Below are 25,105 nucleotides of genomic sequence, written 5' to 3'. Positions count from 1 at the left end.
TCCACAGACTGAGGCAATAACTTCAAAAGAAAGAGGTCTCCTGGTTGTGGAACTCTCAGCCAGAGAAAAATATTGGGCTGTGATTCTCATGGCAATTTCTGTTTGTTCTTCTATTCCTTTTTTTCACATTAACGAAATGTTCCTAAAAGCCTATGCTGACATTTCAAAGAAAAGAAATAGATAAGAAACCATCCCCTGAGATGGGGTCACTAGCCATGACCTCATCTCAGGAAGAACCAGCGCTTTCCAAATCATTCACGTCATTCATATAAGTACAAACAGTAAAAACTTTCCCATCAATAAAATTTAATATAGCTGTACCTGTGTCATCGAAAGTGGGCTTAAGTGTCTGGTAAGGAAAGCTTTTAATAAGAAACAGTTAAAATAGTTCAATACTTCAAAAACTCACAAGAATTAGGTAATAGAGGTTAAACAATAACTGACCATAAAAATATATTAATTTAAGAAATATGTGGTTAGCCTTGGATGATCCCATGTTAGTCAAGGACGGTCTTATGTTTTGACTAATCAAGGACAAATTTTATGTTTTGATTAACCCTGGATAATTCTACGTTTTGGATTCCTGTGTCACTGTGCCAAGTAACAATAATGTCACATGTTTGGGTTTGTTTAACAAAAACATCCCCTGAAAAAATATCTCTATAAAAAAATCTTGTTTGAGAACTGCAAAATACACTCGTATTCAACCTGCCTCTGTGTTTGTTTCTGTTTGTCACCGCTGAATCCTACCTATTCTTCGAGGACCCTCATCCCAGGGACTCCCATACCCGACTGGGGTGGTCCATGGCACTTCTGTAGTTGCCTTGTTGTGGTGTTTTATTTCAGTAACAGAAAAGTAACTAATACCACCAGCCTGGAGTAAGAACATATTGCAAAAGCCTGCTCCTGAGTGTGTCCTATTTTAGTTGCATGACCTGAGAAAAGAATCCCCCGTTGGCCTTGAGGTCCCCATCTGTGATACGAGAGGATTTACCCATGGGTGGGGTCTGAGGGTAGAGGAAGTGAGGGGTACTGGGGAAGATCCAGCTAGAATATGTAAAAGCTGAGGACAGTTGGCAAGATGGCTCAGTGGGTAAAAGTACCCTGCTACCAAGCCTGATGACCCTGGATCCCTGGGATCTACTTGGTGGAAGGAACTGACTGTGGAGGTCAGGTTGTCCTCTGAGTTCCACAAATACACTGTGGCATGCCCATGTCTCCCCCACCCCCAGCCCACTACACACACACACACCCACACACACACACACACACACACACACACACACACACACACACACACCCAATAAATAGCTAAGAGCAATAAAACATTTTTAAAGGTTCTGAGGAAAAGAAAAACACTAAGATGATTTCAAACACCATTTCTCAAACATTCACCAGGAAGCCATGCTTTTATAGTATGTTGAGGGAACTGACTGCTTTTAGTGATGTGTTGATGGGAGAGAGACTCCCTCACTCAAGAGGTTTTCAAGGAGACTCAGTGGTGGGGGATGGGACAGAACACACCAACCTGAGTGAGTCGCTGAAGTAAATCCCGCTGCCCAGACTTCCAGCATCTGTTCTTTGCACACCACGGTCTTCCACAACTTTAGGTAAAAGCAGCCCTCTGAAAGAGAAGGGCAGGATCGTCATTTACCAGAAGAAAGGACTCTCCACACAGCCTTTAAACTCAGTGACCAACAGCTATTCGCCTGTCTGTACAAACCTCAGGTCAGAGTTCAGCAGCAGGCCCTCCATACTTATATTCAACCAGCCATGGATTTAAAACATTCATAAAAAAATCATCTGTATGGAATATGTACAGAAATTTCTTGTCATTAGTTTTAAACAACACTTCCCGGCAACAGTATTCATAGCACTCACACTGTGTTAGACACTATTACACCATGTAGATGTAATTTAAAGTATATTGTAAAAACCACTTCTGTTCTTTGCAGACTGCATTTTATGTAAGACCCTTGAGCATTGGAGGTTTCAGCATCTGAGAAAGTTCTGGAAGCAACTCCATAGATACCAAACATGCCTGTGATCTCCCAGAGCAATACATGCCGTTAACATGTAACCAGCTATGGTTGTTTCCCCATCACTGTCTTGACCACATAGGCTCTTGGTCATTGTTCCTGCCTCTTCCAGGCAAGGTCCCAGATAAGCCAGTCCAATGCTGACTGTTTCTCTTCACCACTTAGGATCTTATACAGGTTTCCACTGGACTTCAAACATTCAGAATTCTCTCAGCATGAAAACATGACGTTCTCTACAGACAGGCCAAGGAAGGCTTCTGTTCTTATTACAGAAATATCAATTGTTTGAATATTTTGCACCGGAAGATTGAATTGATTTTATAATATGGTTTTTGGGATTTTGTCCTATACAGAAAGGACTTTTCTATACCATTAATTTGTTTGTTTTTCTGTACTTGGGATTGAATCCAGGACCTCACTCATGCTAGGCACTCTACCATTAAGCCACATCCCAGCCCTTAAGTTTCAGCTTCTTCCTCCCCTCCTCCTCCTTCTCCTTCTTTCTTCCTCTTCATTTTTGTCTTCTTCTTCCTCTTCCCCCTCTTCTTCTTTTCAGACAGAGTCTTACTATGTTGCCCTGGGTGGCCTGCAACTTGCTCTGTAGACCAAGTTGGCTTTGAACTCACATAGACCTGCCTGCCTCTGCCTCCAGAATGCTGGAATTATTGCATCACCATCCCCAGGGGGTACCTTTTAATTTTCCTAGGTGCTTGAATAAAGGACCAAAATATACTCTTAATTCCCCTTGCCCCTGAAGAAGAGAACTTCAGCTTCTCTTCCAATATTAAGAAATTATCCAAAGCAATCAGAAAACTTGTGTTGTGCTTTGGATAAATAACTCACATTCCCTGGGACACTCTGACTGTGAAATGTAGACTAGCTCTTTTTCATACGATGTCATTGTGAAGGAGCAATTGATTGTTTTGGTTTTGGGGTGTGTGTGTGTGTGTGTGTGTGTGTGTGTGTGTGTGTGTGTGTTCATTTGTAGTTTGTTTTTGGGGCTAGGGTCTTGCTATAACAATCTTGCTTGCTGTGGAACAATCTTTGTACACTGTAAATATGCATTACTCTAATTAGTTAATAAAGAGCTAACTGGTCTATTGAGCTGGGCAGGAATCGATTGGGTGGGAGAGCCAGACTAGGGGAATGCTGGGAAGAAGAAGGGCAGGGTCTATATAGTCACCAGGGACATAGAAGAAGTAGGACATGAACATGCTGTTCTGAGATAAGGTACCAAGCCACACATGGTAGACCATAGGTAAAATATGGGTTAATTTAAAATGTAAGAGATAGCTAGTAACAAGCCTGAGCTATTGGTTGGGCATTTATACTTAATACTGAGTCTCTGTGCATTTATTTGGGAGTAGCTGTCAGGACAGGAAAACTCCACCAACACTGGATGGCTTTGAATTCATTCTGTAGCCAAAGCTGGGCTTGAACTAGATGCCATCATCCTGCCTTAGCCTGCTGAGTGTTAGGGTTATAGGCATCACCATGCCCAAATTTCAAGGAGTAATTCACACCTTTGTAGAACACTAAAAATCCCTCACAAATGTATAATAGATAACCACAAATACAAAATGTAGTTGACATATAATTTTCTCTATGTATAGATTTTCTGCTATTAACTGAAAAGTCCATGTGATTTGTGTATTTATTTTGGTATTGTTTAGCATCAAAGACACAATTTAGACAAAAGCAGACAAAAAGGGGGAACATTTCACATTCGTGAGCCTGAAAAACTAAAAACTAAAGATGGCGCATCTTACCGGGACAAGATTCCAAGAATGTTCCGCACAGGAGACCCATGAAACAAGGACTGCACATTGCCCAGTTTGCTCAAAAACTCTGAGGCTTCATTCACTCTGCCAACTCTAAATATCTGCAAGACATCTACTGGATTTGCACTGGAAGAATTAGAAGAGAAACCTTGAGGTCATATAGTTAGAAGAAAATTAAAAATGATTAATAAGTGAAATTTCAAGAAAACTCGGATGTCCTTGCCATGGCTCAGCAGTTGAAAGTGCTTGTCAGAGAGCCTGATATTCTCCAGAGCCCATGTGGTAAAGGGCAGAGCCACAGACTGTCCTCTGATTTTCATGAGTACTATGTGGCAACTGCATGCATTTACACACACACACATACACACACACACACTTTGCTTTCTGTTGCTATGATAAACAACATGACCAAAGAAAGGCAAGAGGAAAGGGTTTTTTGTTTTTGCTTTTAGATTATGGGTCACACTCCATCACTGAGGGAAGAAGCCAAGGCAGAATCTCAAGCAGGAAACCTGGAGGCAGGAACTGAAGCAGAGACCACAGAGCAATGCTGCTTACTGGCTTGTTCCCCTGGCCTGCTTTCTTATACAACCAGGACCACATGTCCAGGGATGTCACTGTCCACAGTGGGCGGGGCTATCCGTATCAATCATTAACCAAGAAAATATCCCAGAGACTTGCCTCAGGTCAATCTGACGGAGGCAACTCCTCAATGGAGGTTCCCTCTTCCCAGATAGCTCCCAGATAGTTCCTGTCATGACAGGAACTAAGCAGCACACACATATATTATGATCTGTGCTCTAAATGCTCCATCCTTGGGCATTTATTTGTGCATTCACAATCATAATCCATGCTGAGTATTTCCCCAGGAATTAGAAACAAGACAGCAGGGTCTCTGCCTTCATTCAGTTTACATTCTAATAGGAGGGACAAAAATTAAGCTACTGAATTATTTATATTATTGAGAAGACCAACTAGGCCCAGAAAAAAATGTGGTAAAAGGCCACTCTTTTTAGGTGTCATTTACTGGAATATGACATGATTCGGGATGTCCTTCAGTATGTGTTTCTCTTATTGGTTGATGAATAAAACACTGTTTGGCCAATAGAGGCAAGTAGATAGGGAGGACTAGAAGATGAAGAGAATTCTGGGAAAGATAGGCAGAGAAAGAGATAGTGAAGAGACACCATGTAGCCGTGAAAGGAGTAACAGGTCCAGACATTCTCCAGTAAGCCAAGACCATGTGGAAATACATAGATTAGTAGAAACGGGTTAATAATTAAGACAGAGCTAGACAATAAGAAGCCCTAGTCATCGGCCAACAATTTTATAATTAATATAAGTCTTCGTGTGTTTATTTGGGGCTGAAGCAGTGGTGGGACCAGGCTGGAAAGAAAAACTCCAGTTACAGTGGCATGACGCAATGCACATGCTATGCTTTAACCGACTGTTATAGGAACTCAAGTGGGTGGATGGGGTAGGAGAGGGAAACACCTCAGGGTTACACCTTTACTCTCTGGAAATTTAAATCTGACCTTCAACTATAGGTCACAGGCTGGCAAGATGGCCCAGTGGGTAAAGTACTTGTTGAGTAAACCAGAGCCCACAGGGAAGAAGCCGGACAACTCCAGAAAGTTGTCCTCTGACCTCTACATGTGTGCTGTGATATGTGGGTATCTACACATACATGTGCACCATGTATGCACACAGTCATCATAATCATAGCAATAAAATTCAAGTCACTGAGAAAACAGATGGGAGGATGGGAAAAACCTGCTAGCACAGGATACTCCCCCAGATAAAACCAACTTTTCTTTTTCAGAATTGCACTTATTTATTTGGTGTGTGTGTGTGTGTGTGTGTGTGTGTGTGTGTGTGTGTGTGTGTCCATGAGTGTCATGGCACTCCTGTGAAGGTCAGAGGACAGCTTGTGGGAGTTGGTTCCCTCCTTCCACCACGTGGGTTCTAGAGATCAAACTCAGGTCATTGGGTTTAGCAGCGGTGCTCTGACCCACTACATCATGTGGCTAGTCCCTAAAGATGATACTGTAAACACAAAGTGCTTCTTTGTCGTCACACTGCTGCTGTCTTTTTTGAATGCAGAGGCTTACTTTCTCTAGCTATTTTAGCAGGATCTCAGAGAACATCATTGTTACAGATCCCAGGAGGCTCACTTTATGCTTACCTGTGATTACTCTGCAACACTTCTTTTCTAACCCTGGAAAATTCTTCAGTGTTCTTTTCAACATGTTCGATTTTGCATCTCAAAGCTCGGTATTTGGCAAGAGATGGTGGATTGGGTTTGGACAAATTAGTTTCACAAACATTCACCATGTCTCTTACTAGCTGTAGGCAGAAGTGATACAGAGATGTTAGAGACACCACACATCAGAGTTAATATGTATATTACCACCACACATCAGAGTTAATATGTATATTATGTTAATATTTTTCCAGAAAGATACAATTTTTAGTTTTTTCCCCAAAGTTTTTTATTAATATTTTGTGTTGGTAGTATTCTAAACTGAATAAATGTTGGGTACAAAGCTGGGAATGGTGGCTTACATATGTAACCTTAGCACTTGGGGAAGGGCAGGAAGGTTGCCATGAGTTCAGGGCTAGCCTAGGTTATATAGTAAATTCTAGGCCAGCCCAAGTTGCAGTGTAAGACTGTTCTCAAAAGTGAAAATAAAGTTTCAAAAAAATCAGAAGGCTTGGTACAATACTAGTTTTCCTGGCTACTTGGGAGACTGAGGCAGGATTACTTGAGCCCAGAAGTTGAAGGCTAGCCTGGGATGAATATAGAAATCCCCATCTCAAATAGATAGATAGAAGATAGATAGATAATAGGTAGATAGACAGACAGATAGGTATAGAAAGAATTGCCTCACTGGCAGCACAGTATACGTTAGCATAGTACTTTAAAAGAGTTACTTTTCCCATTGCTGTGCCAATGGGACAAAGGCAACTTAAGGAGGGAAGGGCTGTTTTGGTCCCTGGTTTAGGGAGGACACAGCCAATCATGGTGGAGAATGCACGGTGGCAGGATTGTGGGACTGCTGGTACACTGTGTCTGCAGTCAGGAATCAGAGAGAGATGGATGCTGGTGTCAGTTCACTTTCTCCTTTTTATTCAGTCTTGGACCCCAGCCCGTGGGATGCCGCTGCCCACATTCAGGGTGAATCTTCTCTCCTTGGTTAAACAGCTCTGGAAACATCCTCACAGATATGTCAAGAAGTGTGATTCCAAATGCCAACAAATTGACATCAAAAGCACACACAATCACATGCATCACTTTTTTTTTTTTTTTTTTTTTGAGACAGAGTCTCTCTATATAGCCCTGGCTGTCCTGGAACTCACTATGTAGACCTGGCCTAGGACTCAAAAAGGTCCACCTGCCTCTGCCTCCTGAATGCTGAGGTTAAAGGTGTGAGCCACCTTGACCAGCACTTGCATCATCTTTAAAAGATTTATTCTATATGTATAAATGTTTCAACTGCATGCATATATATGTACTGTGTACATGCCTGGTGCCATAAGAGGACATGGGATCCCCTGGAAGTAGAGTTATGGATGACTGTGAGCCACCATGTGGGTACTAGGAACTAAAACCAGGTCCTTTTTTTTTTTTTTTTTTTTTTTTTTTTTGGCTTTTCAAGACAGGGTTTTTCTGTGTTGTTTTGGAGGCTGTCTGGGAATGAACTCGCTCTGTAGACCAGGATGGTCTCTTTGAACTCACAGAGATCCACCTGCCTCTGCCTTCTGAGTGCTGGAATTAAAGGTGTGTGCCATCAATGCCTGGCTTTAAAACCAGGTCTTTGGCAAGAGCAATAGGTGTTCTTAATCACCAAGCTATATCTCCAGCCCCCCCCCCTCTTTCCCTGAGACAGAGTTTTGTGTAGTCCAGGTTGGCCTCAGACTTGCTATGTAGTTGAGGCTGCCCTTGAACTCCTGCTCCTTCTGCCTCTGCCTCCCTTGAGAGCTGGGATTTACAGGTGTACATCACTATGCCTGGCTTTACTCACCATATAGATTTTATTATTATTACTTATTATATTTTTGTTTGTTTTTTTTTTGAGACAGAGTGTACATAGCCCTGGATATCCTTGAACTCACTATGTAGACCAGGCTGGCCTCAAATTCATAGAGATCTACCTGTCTCCATGTCCTAAGTGCTGGGATTAAAGGCATATATCAACACACCCAGTTTTGCTTTTTAAAGACTTTTGTTTTATTTTTATCTGTATGAGTATTTTGCCCACGTGCATGTATGCATGCCTGGTGCCCACAGATACCAGAAGATGACACTGAATCCCCTGTAGGTACAGATGGTTGTGAGCCACCATGTTGGTGCTGGGAACTGAATTCAGATGCTCTGCAAGAGTGACCAGTGTCCTAAGTCATGACCCTGAAAACACATTTTAAGTTGAATTCTTTATTCCAGGGGCATACCTGACAAAGATCCTCTTTCTGAGCTAACAACCTTAGGTTAACGTCTTCTGATGCCGGGTGTTTGTGGGGAATCAATCGGTAGAAATCGGCCATCGCCTTTTGCAGTTGCTCCTGTGTTTCTCCATTCTTCAGGGCTGATTTTACTAGAAGGAGAACCCCCTCTGCTTTACTCACCTGCAAATAGAAAAGCAAACATGCTTTTTAAAATTTAAATCCTGATACTCATAGAAGAGACATGCATAAAAACATCTAAAATAGCAGCTGGAGACATTGGAACTTTGAGTTTTCTAGAGACCGCTGACACTGCTACAGTTTGGGCCTTTTAAAAAATAGAATATCTTCTATTAATTCTTTCACAGTTTCAAGCCTGTTAGTTTGGGTCTTAACTGTTTTTCTAAGGTTCAAAGCTTAGTCCCTAGGAAGGTGCTTTAGGCAAGTGGTCAGACCTTTAGGAGGAAGAGCCTAGTGGAACCCCTGTCTGTTCTTTCCTTTTGTTTCTTGGCCTTGAAGTGAGTGGGTTTTGCAACACTATACACTCCTGATATGACATACTCACTCATCAGAAGCCCAAAACAATAGGGCCAATCTCTCATAGCCTGAGATTTGCAAAACTGTGAGCCATAAGCAATCTTCTCTTTATGAATGGATTGTCTCTGGTATTTCCTTACAGTGACTGAAAACTGACTAACACAGCCACCAAGGCAAATGCGGATCTTAAGGTACACCTCAGCTGTGAATGATGCCAGGAAGGAAGATGCTTGGAAACTGGTCTCAACTCAACTGTGAACAAACAACCAGGACTCTTCGTTTCTTTCTTTTTAAAAACAATTTTTAATTTATTTGTGGACAGTCTTATACATGTATGCATTTTGATCAAACCCACTCCTTCTCTCCTCCCTCTCCTGCTCCTTCTGGATCCTTCTTCTTCTTAACATAACCCCCAGCTGCACAAACATCTTTCTAAAAATAACCCACTGAGTTTACTTAGGGTTGCTTGTGTCTCTGTAAGGGCAGGGCTATTCTCTGGATCATGCACAACTTTATCAGTGGCTACAACACTGAAGAAAAATGCAGTATCATATTTCTATACATATGTGCACATGAACAGATACACATGCAACTGTAGGGGACTTAATTTTCGTAGAGAAACAGAATGATGTCAACCTCAAACCAGGCCACGTTCCTAATTCTCCGAGTGCATCATGAACTTAAAAGCAGGAAATCTGTTTCTCCCTGAAACAGTTTGTCCCATTCCACAGTGAAAGCTGCCTGCATTGTTTCCCTTTGACTACTCAGGTGCAGGAGTTGGATCATTGGGAATACCATCTGTCAGTCACTTGTTCTTTCAAGCACTGCTATACATAATGGAAGAGAACAGCATGTCCTGGTGTGCTAGAAGCAAGCCTGCCTTTCCTAAGACAGCGAGGAGGTAAAAGGATGAAGGAGTTATTTCAAACTAGGTCAGGATCTGGGTATTTAAGATGGGCACTATCACTTTGTTGCTTGGCAACAACACCCTCAGCGCCAATGCTTAGGCAAGAACTGACATGGCAGGGACATTTGGTTCTCGTGATTCTGCCTTCCTTCTGAGAATGAGGAAAGAACACTAAGGGGTGGACTTCAGAGTAAACCAACCACCACGTGATGGTTAGCACTAGAGTTTACACCAATCCACCAGGAAGTAGGTTTGTGGTGCTGATCTAGTGACACTTGTGACTTACGTCATTCAGGCTTATGCTGTTCACTGGCTTGAGAAGTGTTTGCTCCAGGTGTCCCAGAGCTTCTGCCCAGACCATCTCCACCAAATCGCTCACCTCCTGGCTCAGAGTGCCCGAACTTATAACCTCCTCCAAAAGCAGCTGAAATAACAACACGACAAAGAATCACCACACATGCGTGCATCACACACACACACACACACACACACACACACACACACACACACACACACACGTCCTTATGAGCACTTTGTGTAAAACTGACACAGGAGCTGGGTGCTGGTCAATAGTAGAGCACTTGCCTAGTGTATCCAAGACCTTGGGTTCCATTTCCAACCTCACAAACAACAAACAACAGTATAGGCCCAGAAAAGAAGTATAAGAAAAAATAACAGAGCCCAAGAGAGGCACCAGCTCCCATAGCCAGACACTAAGGCTGGGAATGGCTTGAGTGTCCCTCAGGCTCAGATGCTGGCACCCAGTTCCCACTGTGGAGTAGTGGGGTTGTAGTCCCCACAGTGGTTGGCCCTTTAAGAGGCGGAGACTAGTGGACGGTGCCGGAACTCAGGGCAGGGCCTCAGAGTACATGGATGCTTTTCTTGAGGGAGGTGCTCTGCTCTCCATATTATAAGGTAGACAACGGGCATGTGCCACCATACCCAGCAATTTGTATGTATTTCTTAGTTATCTTATGTGTAAGGATGTTTTGCCTGTGTGCCTGTCTGTGTGCTACATGTACCGACAGAGGCCAGTAGAGAGCATCATGTCCTCGGGAACTGGAGTTACAGATGGTTATGAATGCACATGTACATGCTGGGAATCAAACCCAGGCCCTCTGGAAGGTTATCCATGGCTCTTAACCACTGGCCCATCTCTCGAGTTTTCACTTCATATTTTTTTTCTTCCTAGCAATCAGGAAGCAGAGGCAGATGAATCTGTGAGTTTAAGACCAGACTGGTCTACATAATAAATTCTAAGCTAGCCAGAGTTACATGATAAGACCTTGCTTTAAAAGAAAAACAAAACAAAACAAAACAAAACAACAACAACAACAAAACAATCATCTGGGTATGGTAGTGGCATCTAAAATCTCAGTACTGAGAAGGCTGAGGCAGGGGGTGTGTTTGAATTTGATGCCATCGTGGACTAAAGAGTGAGAGGGTATCCAAAATAACAAACCAAGCTGGGCAGTGGTGGTGCATGCCTTTAATCCCAGCACCTGGGAGGCAAAGGCAGGCAGATCTCTGTGAGTTCGAGACCAGCCTGGTCTACAGCGCAAGTTCCAGGACAGCCTCCAAAGCTACAGAGGAACCCTGTCTCAAAAAACCCAACAAAACAAAAATAAAACAAACCAAGCCAAACAACAATCACACACATCCCCCTCCCAACTCAGTCAATGCCACACAATCCTATCAAGCAGCTAGCTTACTGCTTGCAGTTTTTCAGACGCTAATTGTGTTGCTTCAGCTGTAAAGTGTTCTTGGAGCAGAAATCCTTGTCTCTTCAGGTCTTCAATGTAATGCTCATAATATTCACTTGCGCTTTCAGAGGTTTGCTTTCCGATGCTCTCTCTTCTAGTCTGGGAATTACAGTACACAGGACACAGGAACTATGAACACCTATGAACACACTCATCCTCAGTGAATCACTTACTACACCCCACCAGGAAGGGGTTTAAACTACTTTTCTTAATGAATTACCACGTTGGTTTGAACGAAATGTGTCATCCCCCTCTCCCATGACCTCGGGGCTTGGTCCCTAGTTGGAAGGTGCTTTTTGAGGAGGTTTAGGCCTTGCTGGGGGCCAGGCTTTTGTTTCAAGTAACAGGCTCATTCCTAGTCCCCTTTCTGCTTTCTGTTAGAGGTGGGAGCTCTCAGCTTGCCTTCCAGCTGCCAAGCCCCCCTGTTGCCATACTTCCCAGAAATGATAAGACTGTTACTCCCTTGGAACCCAATGTCCAAATAAACTCGTCCATCTCTCTGTTGCCTTGGTCATGGTGTTTTTATCACAGCAACAGAAAAGGAACACTTAAAGCTGGAGTTGAGGGAGCAAAAAGCCGGAGTGGGTAGGACAGAGAGAAAAGACTCCTTGTGGGGAAGTGTTCCTTCAAGCACTTGTTGAGAGCCAGTGAACTTGGGAGACTGGCATTCCACTCCTTTTTGGAAATGTAGAAAGTCAATCAGGGTAGGGAAGAAGAGAAAAATACCCTGTAAAGAATGGTACAGTGGTGGTGGTGGTGGGGGGGTGTTAGGCATCAGTCAAGACCAAGTGAGCTCCCAGCAAGGAAAAGGGCAGGAAAGCTCTGTGGTCAGGCAGATGATATGAAAGGCACAGGCTGCTCCTCAGCCAAGACTGCACACACACATGTGGCCTTTCTGCTCTTCTTGGAAACCCAACCCATGACAGTGAACAACTCAGCTCACTGACCCTAGACGATGGAGGAAGATTTGCCCGGCTTGGGAGTGCCGGTGTCCCCTAGATGTTGGTTAATCCTGACTCTGAGGTATACAGCTATAGAGAGATGTCACGCTCATAGACTGTTCACTGCAGGGTATCTCTGAAACTTTAGAAAGGAAGTATACACCCAAGTCACTCCATTTAAAAGGTATCTAGAGTTTGGATCTTAATTGCCCCAGGGCCAAAGAGAATCACATGGGTCTCATAAATCAACTAGCAACAGCCCTGCCCTTAAAGCTCTTCATTGTTAAAAATGGGTGCTTGGAGTCAAACTCCTCTGGATAAGGAGCAAGCACTTGGCCTCTGAGCCATCTCTCTAACACCAACCTTTTATAAGTTAATTATTTCAGGTATTTTGTTAAGTAATGGAAAGTGTCCTAACAATGGAATTTTGGAAATTTCTCCTAAGATGGCTTCATGAGGCAGGACAAGCCAGAGAACACCTCTCACTACTGCTTGGGTGAGGCTTACTCCTGGCAGGTGGACAGGGTCCCCCAGGGAATCTGCCAGAGTGCTTAGGTGTGAGTTTGCTAAGAATGGAAGGTAACCGAGGCTCACCAGTACGGTCTATGCACTATTATAAGGATAAAACACGGGTCTCTGTGGATTTTATTTGATTTTAAATTACTTTTTTCTTTTTGATTTTTGAGACAGGGTTTCTCTGTGTAGCTTTGGAGCCTGTCCTGGCACTCACTCTGTAGACCAGACTGGCCTCAAACACACAGAGATCTGCTGCCTCTGCCTCCCAAATGGTGGGAATTAAAGGCGTGAACCACCACCATGTGGCTTGAATTACTTTTTATCCAAATAACAAAATAACCACATATTTTGGGGCAGAAGGCTAAATATCTCCCACTTGGATACATGTGACCCTGGATTAAGGTTCTAGCTCTGTTCCCATGGAAGCCTGATAAAAAGTCAGCTATAAGGCTGGTGCTACAGTGTAGGTTTGTAATCCCAATATTTGAAAGGTTGAGGCAAGAGTGAGATCTGTCTCAAAATGCAAACCCTCCACCCCTCCCAAAACAGTCAGCCGTAATTGTGGTGATAATTCTGGTAAATTTGCACCAAGATTAGGACTTCAGTGAGTGTGTGGTGGAAACCAAAGCTTTGGGCTTTCTTGAGAGTGGCAATTCATAGAACAGGGTACATCTTCGGGTCATCTGGAATCCGTGTTATGAGACAGGAGCTCCTGAGGGTCAGGGCTTCTCAGATGGTCCCATCTGATGTGTGTATCTACCTGAGTGACATCTAGGTTAGGTGCCAGATGAGAAGCTTCAAGAGCCTGTGTGGACCTGTGTGAGGACCTCTCTCACTGAAGAATGGACTCTGTTTCTGGCTATAGTAGATCTGTAAGACTGAATACCTATGTGAGAAAACTCCATGGTGGGTGATATATAATTTTTGGGCATTCGTTCTGGATCTGTTTTCATTTCAGAATTGTTTTAGACCACAGCTGGGCTCCTGACTTGACACTGAACTAGGACAACAGTTGCGGCTTTTGTGGAGCCTTCTGTGATCTCCAGCATTCTATGGTCATGAGTCCTGAGTAACTCACATGCACAGCAGTGTCAGAACTGTCACTGTGGGTCCTAGAGAAAACTCTGTTGTGAGGTGGATGTGTGGTTCACACCCGTAATGGTAACAGTATGGACACTAATGGAGTACCATGTTTGAAATAAGCCTGGATACAGAGTGAGCCCCTCTGTCTCATTTTTTAAAAGGGGGGAAAGAAAAGAACAAAGGAGGAAAAGGTAGAGGGGGAGAAGAGCAAGATGGAGGAGGAGGGAAAGATGGAGGAGGAGGAGGGAAAGATGGAGGAGGAGGAGGATCTCTGCTACCCTTCATCTTTGACTTTCTGCTTCCAGCACAGGGAGAAACACTCTGTTGCTTAAGCCACTCAGTAACCATACTATTCATTTCAGCAGCCCAGCTGACTGTGTCCCCAGGTAAGAAGAAATGTTTAGCAGGTTGGTTAGTGGCTTGATTCGTTTAAGCCAACTAGCAACGGGAGGAGTAAAGACACAGGAATCTAACTCAAGGGCATCACCTGCAGGTGGTCAGCCAGGAGGAAGTGTGCTGATATCACAAAGGGGCAGTCCCCTGGGTCCTGGGAGCACTGCAGCTCCACTACTGCGGCCTCCTGGTCTCCATCCGCTCCCACCTGCAAGATGGTACATTTTAGAAGCAGAGCTATGGAAACAAGCCACATTCCACGTCGGAAAAGGCTGCCTAATATGCTGGAGCAATGCAAGTTCATTTGGAGAAGTATGTTAGAAAACACAAAAACATCAAGAGAGTAAAAGTCACCTGAAATAATAAATAAATAAATAAATACACCTAAAACCCAGAGCAATATAATCGCCATCAATAGTTTTGTATATTTTTATCTCTGTGTTTATAATGTATCAGCACCTTTCTTATTTTTCTCATTATAGAGGGAAACATCCTTTTTAATTTATATTTTATTTAGACATCTAAAAATATGAGTAGGACATCACTTCTAAGGCAAGTCTTGATTTTAATTTGTGTGACTTCTATCAATAAAGTTTTCTGTTTTCTTTAAATGCAAAAAGAACAGTTCAACATAGTATAAATATGAGTATGAGAAACAGTTAATGACAGGGTAGAGTTTTATTTCTAATGCCATATTGATGTTTTATATTGTTAAATATTTTCTGTAAATGGCTGGATTGTAGCTCGGTTGGTTGAGAGCTTGATTAATATGCCTGAAGTCTTGGGTTTGAGCTCAAGCACTGCACAAAGCAGATGGTGCATAGTTATAATCCTAGCACTTGGGAGGTAGAGGCAGAAGGGATCAAGAGTTCAAAGTCATTTTCCACTATGTAGCAAGTTCAAGACCAGCCTGGGATACATGAGATCCTCTCTCAAAAAACAAACAAAATATATTATGAGTATGACTTCCTTTCTTTCTTTCTTTCTTTCTTTCTTTCTTTCTTTCTTCCTTCCTTCCTTCCTTCCTTTTTTTTTTTTTTTTTTTTTTTTTTTTGGTTTTTCGAGACAGGGTTTCTCTGTGTAGCTTTGGAGCCTATCCTGGCACTCGCTCTGGAGACCAGGCTGGCCTCGAACTCACATAGATCCGCCTGCCTCTGCCTCCCGAGTGCTGGGATTAAAGGCGTTCGACACCAACGCCCGGTGCATGACTTATTTTCATTAAAAACACTAAAAAAAAAATTGCTTTTTCTTGTTTAAAATTTATTTAGTTCTTGGATTTTACTTGAGAGGGGGTTTCATTGTGTAGCTAGGGTTGTCCTTGAACTCATAACCTCTGGCTAGGCCTCCTAAGTGTTAGGATTATAGGCATGAGCTCCTATACCAGGCAAAAATTTAAATAAACATTTTTCTGAGCTTGTGTTACAGGACATATGATATTCAGAATATGAACAACTTTTCAAAACAATGAGAAAACCATCAAAAAGGAAATGTTTTCAGAAATAATTCAGTTTCTTTTTTCTAGGTAGAAATCAGGCTTTTACCTTTTCCAAGACGTTATATTTCACAACTTCAAAGTCTTGAAGAAAATGAGGAATTTCAACATTTTCTGCAGAAACCCTGAAATTTATATGATTAAACACTTAAGATTGAACTGGAACTTTGGACACAGAGAATCTCCCAACAGATCCCCTAATTCCTAATGATGTACATAGTAAGTCCCTGGTGCCTCCTTGAGTATTCTAGAAATGGTTAAACAAATGGTGAAAAATGGGCTTGATTCATCTTCTGCATAACTAACTTATCAGTTATTAATTCCTGATTTTACATACTTGTGGGGGGAGGGTGATAATTTAACCTGTTCATTAAGTGAGAGATGATCAGGTAAACCCCATGGTCCTCTTCCAGATTCTCAAACACTAAAGCCAGAACCTGGAGTCACAGGGAGGCAAGGATAGGCAAAAGCAGAGACAGAAAAAACAGCCACCTTCTGTGGTCACCATGTTTGGTTGGAGCTCTAACTCCTAGCAACTGTTTTCTGTGAAGTCCTTTTACAAAATAAAGGAGTCCAACGGATAGCCTGTTATTTGCTTGTTTGTTTTGTTTTGTTTTGTTTTTGAGACAGGCTCTCCATAGGTAGCTCGACTCAGCTTCAGCCTCCCAAGTGCTGGGATTACAGCCATGCATAACCACTCTCAGCATATTTGTATTTTTAATACCACAATTGAAATTTACAAAACACTTTGCTTACTGAGTGACTTCGGTGTTTTCATTCTCTGGGGTGTTGTCCAAAGACACATCTTCTGTTTCCACCTCTAGAATTAAAAGGAAAACTTGTTGACTGTTCAAACACTTACTGTGAGCCTAACTGCTAGAATTGTTATGACTTTGTGTTTGTTTTGTTTTTTTAGAGACAGGGTTTTTCTGTGTAGCCCTGGCTGTCACTGGAACTCGCTCTGTAGACCAGGCTGGCCTTGAACTCAGAGATCCTCCTTCCTCTGCCACAGAAGTGCTGGGATTAAAGTCATGTGGCACCACCACCTGGCCTTGTTTTGATTCTCAAATATGATCTTTGCTACATAAATTCCCTTCCTGTTCAATGTTCTGGGGACTCAAACTCAGGATCTTACATAAGCTACCCACACTCTCAGCCTTAGTTCTCTTTTTGCTTTGTTGGTTTGGAAGATATTTTTAGTTGAGGGTTTCACCACTTGCACAACTTGGCCATGAACTCCGAGGTTCTAGTGATCTTCCTGCACCTTCTTACAAGCCCAGCAATCATTTTCTTAACACCAAGGATTATTCTATTCCCAGTTAAAATTATAACGGGGGCTGGGGATAGCTCATGCAGTAAAGCGCTCTGCAAGCATGAAGACCTGAGTTTCAGCCTCAGCACCCAAGCAAAAGGCTGAGTATGGCAGGGCAGTCTTGTAATTCCAGTGCTGGGGAGGAGGAAACAGGAGGATGCCTGAGGCTCTCTCACAAGCCATCTTCGACTGATCAGTGAGCTCCACACCAGTGGGAGACGCTATCTGAAAGGAGGAGGATAGCATCCCAATGGATAATGCCCACACCTGTCCTCTGCCCTCCACAAGGGCACCACGGGGCATGCATTCATACACATATGCAAAATAAAGAAATTAAAATATAACAATTAAAAAATTACACATCACATATTCTGAGACCATCAGGGTTCATTAGCCATTTTGAGTCTGACCTCACAAGACTTCACATTGAAAAATCTGTACTGTAGCTGAGCTGGCCTTTTATCCTTCAGGGTTTTGTTTCCTGTTTCTAAGGTAAAATGAAGCATAATTATTTTGTAGTATTCCTGGACATTTTTTTCTCATAACACCTCTGACATGTCCAAATGTCTACATGGTGTCTATAACGTATTAAGTCTTGGTAGGACACACTTACCAGCACAACCCTTTTCACCTGGAGGTGGCATGAGAGCCAGTGATTTGGGATCATAATTCGTCACGTTCATGAGTCTCCTCTGGTTGACAGAGTCCCATATGAAATCTGGGCTTGCAATCTGAACATCGTTCTTTTGGATGGAATTCAGTTGATACTGACTCAGGGCGTCAGCATTGTCTAAGATTACATGTGTGCACTAAGGACAAACGGGAAGTTCATTATGTAGCAGCAAAACCTTTAACAACAGCATTTGTATCTGTAACTTTAACCCCTAACGGTCTTATTTTAAGGTAGTTCATAGTGGTTTTTTTCAGATTTTGAAAAACATGAACACATTATTTTGTCGTGTGTTCACTTCCCTGCCCCAACCACAGTTCTAGCTCGAACCTCTGGCCGTGACCACACTGGGAAAGCACTGTGCTTCGAAGCTACACATCCCCGCCCTAAGCCAACAGTGATTCTGCTATGGGTATGGATGGTCTACGCCATAGGTGGCTTCCAAGTTCCCCATGCTGTGAGTGTCCTCATGCATACGTTTTCATGTTCTTATTCTGTTATTTCTTGAGATAGAGGCAGGCAGAGCTCTGTGAGTTCAAGGCCAGCCTGGTCTACAAAGTTCCAGGGCAGCCAGGGGTATTACACAGAGAAACCCTATCTTGAAAAACCAACAAATAAATAAAAAGCAAGAAAGGAAGGAAGAAAAAAAAAGGAAGGAAAGAAAAGGGAGGCACCAAAAGGTATTTATTTTGTTATTTTGTAGTTCTAGTTTTTCAAAATTGGGAGTGCACACATGTGTGTGTGTGTGAATGTGTGTGACTTGTTTGTTCATACGAATGACTGTGGGTGAATGCATAAGTCACACTGTGCATGTGGAGGTCGGTTACTGAAAAACCAGTGATGAAAAAGCAGCCAAAAAAGGAAAACTGCAGCACAGATGGGCAAATTACCCATTCCCCACTGGTGCGTGGGCTAGCCACGATGTGTGGGCTAGCCACGATGCGTGGCCGCTGTAGGTCTAGTGAATTTTCCCCACTTTGGGCGCCAGATGTCCAGTGGGAATGGGGATTCACTAGATGCAGTGCAGGTTAAGTAAAGTGTATTTGGGGAGAATGCACTTACACATGAAACAGATAACCGAAGCCGGTTCCCTCTCCAAGGATCCATCCAGGCTGCTCTCAGAGACCCGACCGGAAGCAACAGAGAGAGTGAGCTGGGCTCGGGACCCCAGACCTAGCCCTACCCTCTGTCATGTCCGCACCTGTGACCATGCCCAAACGGTGCTACAGGTGCTGGGGTAGGGTGGGTGTGTGGGGTGGATATCTCACTACAGAGGTCAGTCTTCCAGTCTACCTTGACTGACGTAGGATCTCTTTTTTTGTTACTTGCCACAGATAATATATGTGTGTATGTATACGTACATACATACATACATACATACATACATATGCATTCATACACCAAGAAGTGACAAGGATTCATCTGTTTCTACTTCCCATTTCACTGTAGGAGCTCAGAGATTACAGACCATGTTTCTTCATTTACATAGGTTCTGGAGGTCCAAACTCATCACCCATCTTTTTATACAGTGTAAATAAAGAGTACATGCATATTGTAGATATCTATAAAGTAATAATAGGGATCTGCTAACCCTCCTCCACCACTGCTCCTGGTGCCTTCACCAGAGGTACTACTGTAAACTGCTCCTCATAGATCTTTCTAGATTTCTTCTTTGCAGATAAAGGGTATAACTGCACAAAGGGCAGCATGCTTTAATACTACATGAGTTTGCTTTTCCCCTTATAAAAAAGCTTATCTTCAGGTTCATTCCTCATCATTAGGTATATACAGATTTTTATTAATTGTGACGCCTGATTGTATTTTTCCATTTAAGACATTTGGCCAACCTGGTCTGGAACTTCATCCTCCAGCCTCAGCCTTTCAAATGCTGGGATTACAGATTTGAGCCATCATGCCTGGCTTTGTGTCTCCTTTATTACTGCTGCCATGCACATTTCAAACATTTATATACACTGGCAAAAATAAATAAGCTTCAAAAGGTCTTACAGTATGTGAGAATTTCCTAAACTGCAGAGACCATGGGCAACTCTCTACCCAGAAGATTACTTACTTAATACTTTTTTTTTCTTTTTTGGTTTTGTGAGACAGGGTTTCTCTGTGTAACTGCTCTGGCTGTCCTGGAACTCTCTGTAGACCAGGCTGGCCTTGAACTGACAGAGATCTGTCTGCCTTTGCCTTCCGAGTACTGGGATTAAAGGTGTGCACCACCACCACCGGGCTTACTTCTTACTTTTAAGTGGACTATTTTCCTACCCACGGGAATGGTGAGGCTGGGAAGTCGGGAAGCCATGTGATGGAAGTGTGCACAGCTCTGCCTGAACTGGAAGCCAGTAGGGACATTCTCTTTGTAGTACCCTGCTGGAGTTGAACTGGCCTCCTTGGAGTACATGATGCTGTCTATGGTTAGTGCCTGGGATGGACCCAGGGATAGGGTCAGACCTATCCACAGAGGGAAGAGGAAAGGACAGGGCCAGAAAGTCGGGAACATAATGTCTTTAGACTCCCATTTTGCCTTTTTAAAAAAGAGCAAATTGCCTTCTGTATCTAAATGCTTAGGCCTAAAATTCATCTTTGAGAAGCAGTAGCTTCTTTCAACTCTTACGAGGTAAGCTACTGTAGAAAGACTAGTCCACCTTACACTTCTGAGCCCATCTGTCAGCCCTGCGCCGGCCTACTGGCCAGTGACAGCATGCCTTTGGCAAGCAGGTACAATATGACTTTTCTCTTTTAAGAACAGGTGTGGCTGGGCACTCTGGAGGCAGAGGCAGGCGGATCTCTGTGAGTTGGAGGCCAGCCTGGTCTCCAGAGCGAGTGCCAGGATAGGCTCCAAAGCTACACAGAGAAACCCTGTCTCGAAAAACAAAACAAAACAAAACAAAACAAAACAAAACAAAACAAAAAAAGAACAGGTGTGACTAAACCTGAATGATATCATATTCACAAGGTAGGGACAATGTTTTGAAACTCCCCCAGGGGACCACGCCCCTGTGTCTCCTGCTACCAGTCTTCTCTGCTTACTCTCTATCCATGACAGTTCCTATTACTCAGAAAGTAACAGAAGAGATTTGGAGATACCTGAGGATTTAACAAAAAGGAAAACTTTCCACCATTATTCTTAATATCCGTCTGCAACTTTTTCTTCTGTTGACGAGGTAAGTATTTGATTTTCAAGCAGAATATACAATTTGCAAAGATTCCCAAAGTCATTCTGAAAGAAAAAAATAGTTTTGAGTCATTGGCTTCTGCTTGCTGTAATCACTTGATTTTTAAATTTCATATATGTGTATATTATACATTGAACACATTCCCTTGTGTTCAATGTATAATCTCTACCCCCTTCTCACTCCTATTGATCCTCTTTGTCATCCTAGATGGTCTTACTTATATACATACATATATATGAGAGACCCTCGAGGTGGGGAGTCTCCCCGATCCGGCTGGTCCCCCAAGAATTCAATGTTCAGTCCAGTTGATGCAACACGCAAGAGGCTTTATTGCAGTTGTTTGGGCCATGTTAGCTTGGGCCTTTCATCCATCCACCATGGCCGATAGCTAGGAAAGACACTGCAAAGCGTCTGCATAGAGATCTTATAGGGCAGCGTAAGGGGAGTGTCTAGGGGTACGCACAGGCTCAGGATTGGTGTGCTTCCACGCTTGGAGGGTTTGCCCTGTGTTGATTGGTCAACTGGTTGTTATGGCCCATAGGCCCTCCCAGGGTGGTTGCTATGCTCTGCGCATCATTGCTGTGCAGTTGTCCGAAGAGCACACCCAGAGCCGTAAAGCATAGCGCCACCAGCTAACTTCTGATTGGTTCCTTGCCATGAGGCAGGCATCTGACCTCCTAGTGACCAAGGCAAGGTCAGGGCAAGCACATGTTACTGTCATGGCTGCCGAAAGGGGCAGGCATCTGACCTCCTAGTGACCAAGGCAAGGTCAGGCAAATACGTGTTCGGCTGTTATGGCTGCTGAAATGGGGAGCTGGTTCCTTCATATATTACATATATGCACATACATTTGTGGTTTTATATATTTATCTGTAATTCATGAAGCACAAATGAGAGAAAACATAGTTGTCTTTCTGTGATTGGTTTAATCTAGTTTCCTCCATTTTTCTGCAAATAATATGGTTTTGTTTCTCTTTATTGCTGAAAAAATTTGATTGTGTATATATATCATGTTTTCTTTGTTCTTGATGTTGGACACCGAGGTTGGTTCCACAGTTTGATGCGGGAAGTCCTTCTATGTATATGTCTCTCTTATTGGTTAATGAATAAAACACTGTTGACCAATAGGGAAGCAAGACAGGCGGAACTAAGAGAGAAGGAAGATTCTGGGAAATGTAGTAGAATGTAGTAGGAGTTGCCATGTGATCCCTGGAGGAGAGGATGCATGAGGCTGGCGTTTTTGGTAAGATAAGACCTTGATGTATGTATGTATGTATGTATGTATGTATGTGTATATGTATATGTATATATTAGTAGTTGTGGGTTAATACTTAAGACAGAGTTAGCCAATAGAAGCCCTAGACATTGGCCAACAATATTGTAACTAATAGAATCTCTGTGTGTTATTTTCGGGGCTGAAGCAGCGACGGGACCCAGGTGGGAATCCCCCAACAATTCCCTCATGTGGAGATAGGTCACAACCCTTTACTTGGGAAAATGAATTACATGTGGGTGTTTAACATGTGGCAGAATTTGATCACTACAGAGAAGCTCTCTGGCCTGGGTATTGTCCCACAGTTTGTTGATTCTGGTTGATGCATGAGCTGTGTCAAAAAAACCCCACTCAATTCAAGTGTTTCAGCAGGATGGGCAGCTCAACCTACTCCTCACAAGCAACTACAGGGTAGTGTATCAGGCTTAGAGGACCACAGGGTAGGGCCTTTTGGGAGAGGGGCTGGAGCCCTTCAATCTTGTGCCTCACTGAGATAATGGAGCCAACACCACATTTGTATTATCAGTGTGATGATGGACCAACCGTTAGCTTTTCCTCTACTGTGGACCTGAGTCTCAGCATCAGGATCCTCCCTCTGAAAGCCAATAAAACACAGAGGTGACAGATGCTCTAGAGTGAAAGGTGAACAGGGCAGAGTGCAAAGGCACCGGCCACCAAGCCTGAAATCCATATGCATACATGATGGAGGAGGTCCTTCTGTATATATGTGTCTCTTATTGGTTAATGAATAAAACACTGCTTGGCCAATAACCAGCAGAGGCAGAAAGATAGGCAGCACTGGGAGACAAGAATTCTGGGAAAGGTAGGCAGGGGAGACGCCATGGAGGACCCTGAGGATAGGATGCACCAGGCATTCCCCAATAAGATAAGACCATGTGGAAATACATGGGTTAATAGAAAGGGGTTAATAATTAAGACAGAACTAGCCAATAAGAAGCCCTAGCTATTGGCCAACACTTTAATAATTAATATAGCGTCTCCGTGTGTTCATTTGGTGGGGACAAGAGAACCACCAGCAACACACATACATATATGGAAAAGATAATGAAATAAATACAAACAAAACAAGAGAGTGACTAGCCTGGGAGTGGCTGTCAGACAGCCTGTAGGAGAGGGCAAGACCAGTGCAGAGAAAACACCTCCTTAATCTCAGATACCTCCATGAGCCTATGGTTGTTGTGTGTTCTGTCATTCTTTTTTATGGCTGCACCCATAGTTCCAGGATTACAAATGTTCCTTATTTTCAGAGTTCTGAGGAACCTGAGAACCTCAAATATTCTGTCATCAAGCTACACTCCTAGACCCCTTCGTAGGATTTGTGTGTTTGCTTTTCAGTTATTTTCCCATTAAAAATGTTTTAAAATATTTGTTTTAAATATTTTTTTAAATTATGTGTGGGTATGTACATATGAGTGCAGGTGCCCTTGGAGGTCAGAAATGTTGCATCCAACTGCAACTGGCATTATAGGCATTTGTGAGTCACCTGTCCGTCATTGGTGCTATGAACTTAAATTAGATCCTTTGTAGAAGTAACATTATAATGGGTTTCATTATGACATTTTTCAAGTCATGCATACATACACACACAATTTATTTTATTTTATTTTATTTATATTTTATGTATGAGTACTCTTCATGTATGCCTGTAGGCCAGAAGAGGGCATCAGATCCTATTATAGGTGTTTGTGAGCCACCATGTGGTTGCTGGGAATTGAACTCAGGACCTCTGAAAGAGCAGCCAGTGCTCTTAACCGCTGAGCCATCTCTCCAGCCCAACACACACAATTTTTAAGACAGTTTTTTTTGTGTGTGTGTGTGTAGCCCTGGCTGGCCTGGTACACATTTTGTATCCCAGTCTTGAACTTGGAACAATTCTTTTGTCTCAGCCTCTGTGTCCTGGGGTTACAGCTAGTTCAGTCACAGTCTTTAAGGAGTCACTTCTCAGTGAATATCCTGACAGTGACTTTAGGGAAGTGAATCTACATCAAAACTGTCACATCCTGTTCCCTGTCCCCTTCCCTGCCTCCTGCCATCAATCAGGGAGCCTGGCTGCTGGTTCTTGCTGAGCACCCTACAAAATGCATAAAAGGAAGCAACAAGGTCTCCCTCTGGTGCTGGGGCCTGAACGCTCCTTGGAGCCACTACCACGGTGTGTCCCATCTGTCTCTCTGCTCATGGTGTTAATAACAAATTCCTTAGTCCCCAGGAATTTGTCACAATGTCCACTTGAACCACCTGTCCCATCCAAAAACCAACACTAACACAACTATCTTAGTCTGCAGCAATTTGATATGTGTTGTTTTTGGAATGCTTTTTAGTTCTCATGGCTGATATTATGACTCTAAGAATCCTTTCTACAGGTTTATAATGGACATGTTATTGAAGATGTAACTCCTCTGTGATGACTGTCACAGGCTAAAACCAGGAACTGGGCCTTTTTTTTTTTTTTTTTTTAGGCAGAGTATCTCTGTGTAGCCTTGACTGTCCTAAACTCACTCTGTAGACCAGGCTGGCCTTGAACTCACAAAGATTCACCCACCTCTACCTCCTAAGTGCTGGGATTACAGGCGTGGGCCACCACACCCACACCCAGAAATTGAATCTTTAATCTATGCTTTATTCAGAAATTCAGAAATTTGGTATTGGGTTGACATCTTAAAGATCTGTCGTCTCTCTCATCTTTAGGCAGCCTGTATAGTCATTTCAATTAGTCTCTGGTCACGCACTTGTATCTTTGTGGTTGATGAGG

The 25,105-nt window shown here is 43.0% G+C and overlaps 1 protein-coding gene across 2 annotated transcripts in view; it reads right to left on the bottom strand.

Annotated features, from left to right (window-relative positions):
* Parp4 (poly(ADP-ribose) polymerase family member 4) overlaps positions 1-25,105 on the bottom strand; it is an 87,267-nt gene that overhangs the window by 56,834 nt on the left and 5,328 nt on the right. For both annotated transcript variants that reach the window (XM_027390509.2, XM_027390510.2), the window contains exons 2-12: positions 20,974-21,106; positions 17,821-18,016; positions 16,652-16,715; positions 15,945-16,020; positions 14,498-14,611; positions 11,420-11,569; positions 9,994-10,131; positions 8,273-8,446; positions 6,006-6,166; positions 3,809-3,946; positions 1,529-1,624 (exon numbers count right to left, since the gene is read on the bottom strand). In XM_027390509.2, the coding sequence (XP_027246310.1) occupies positions 1,529-1,624; positions 3,809-3,946; positions 6,006-6,166; positions 8,273-8,446; positions 9,994-10,131; positions 11,420-11,569; positions 14,498-14,611; positions 15,945-16,020; positions 16,652-16,715; positions 17,821-18,016; positions 20,974-21,105 (1,439 nt within the window). In that variant the 5' untranslated portion in view covers position 21,106. The remainder of the gene's footprint in view (positions 1-1,528; positions 1,625-3,808; positions 3,947-6,005; positions 6,167-8,272; positions 8,447-9,993; positions 10,132-11,419; positions 11,570-14,497; positions 14,612-15,944; positions 16,021-16,651; positions 16,716-17,820; positions 18,017-20,973; positions 21,107-25,105) is intronic.

Source organism: Cricetulus griseus, assembly GCF_003668045.3.
Source record: "Cricetulus griseus strain 17A/GY chromosome 1 unlocalized genomic scaffold, alternate assembly CriGri-PICRH-1.0 chr1_1, whole genome shotgun sequence".
Lineage (NCBI taxonomy): Eukaryota > Metazoa > Chordata > Mammalia > Rodentia > Cricetidae > Cricetulus > Cricetulus griseus.
The sequence above is the reverse complement of the archived record's forward strand: the minus strand, read 5'-3'. Positions and strand labels throughout refer to the sequence as shown.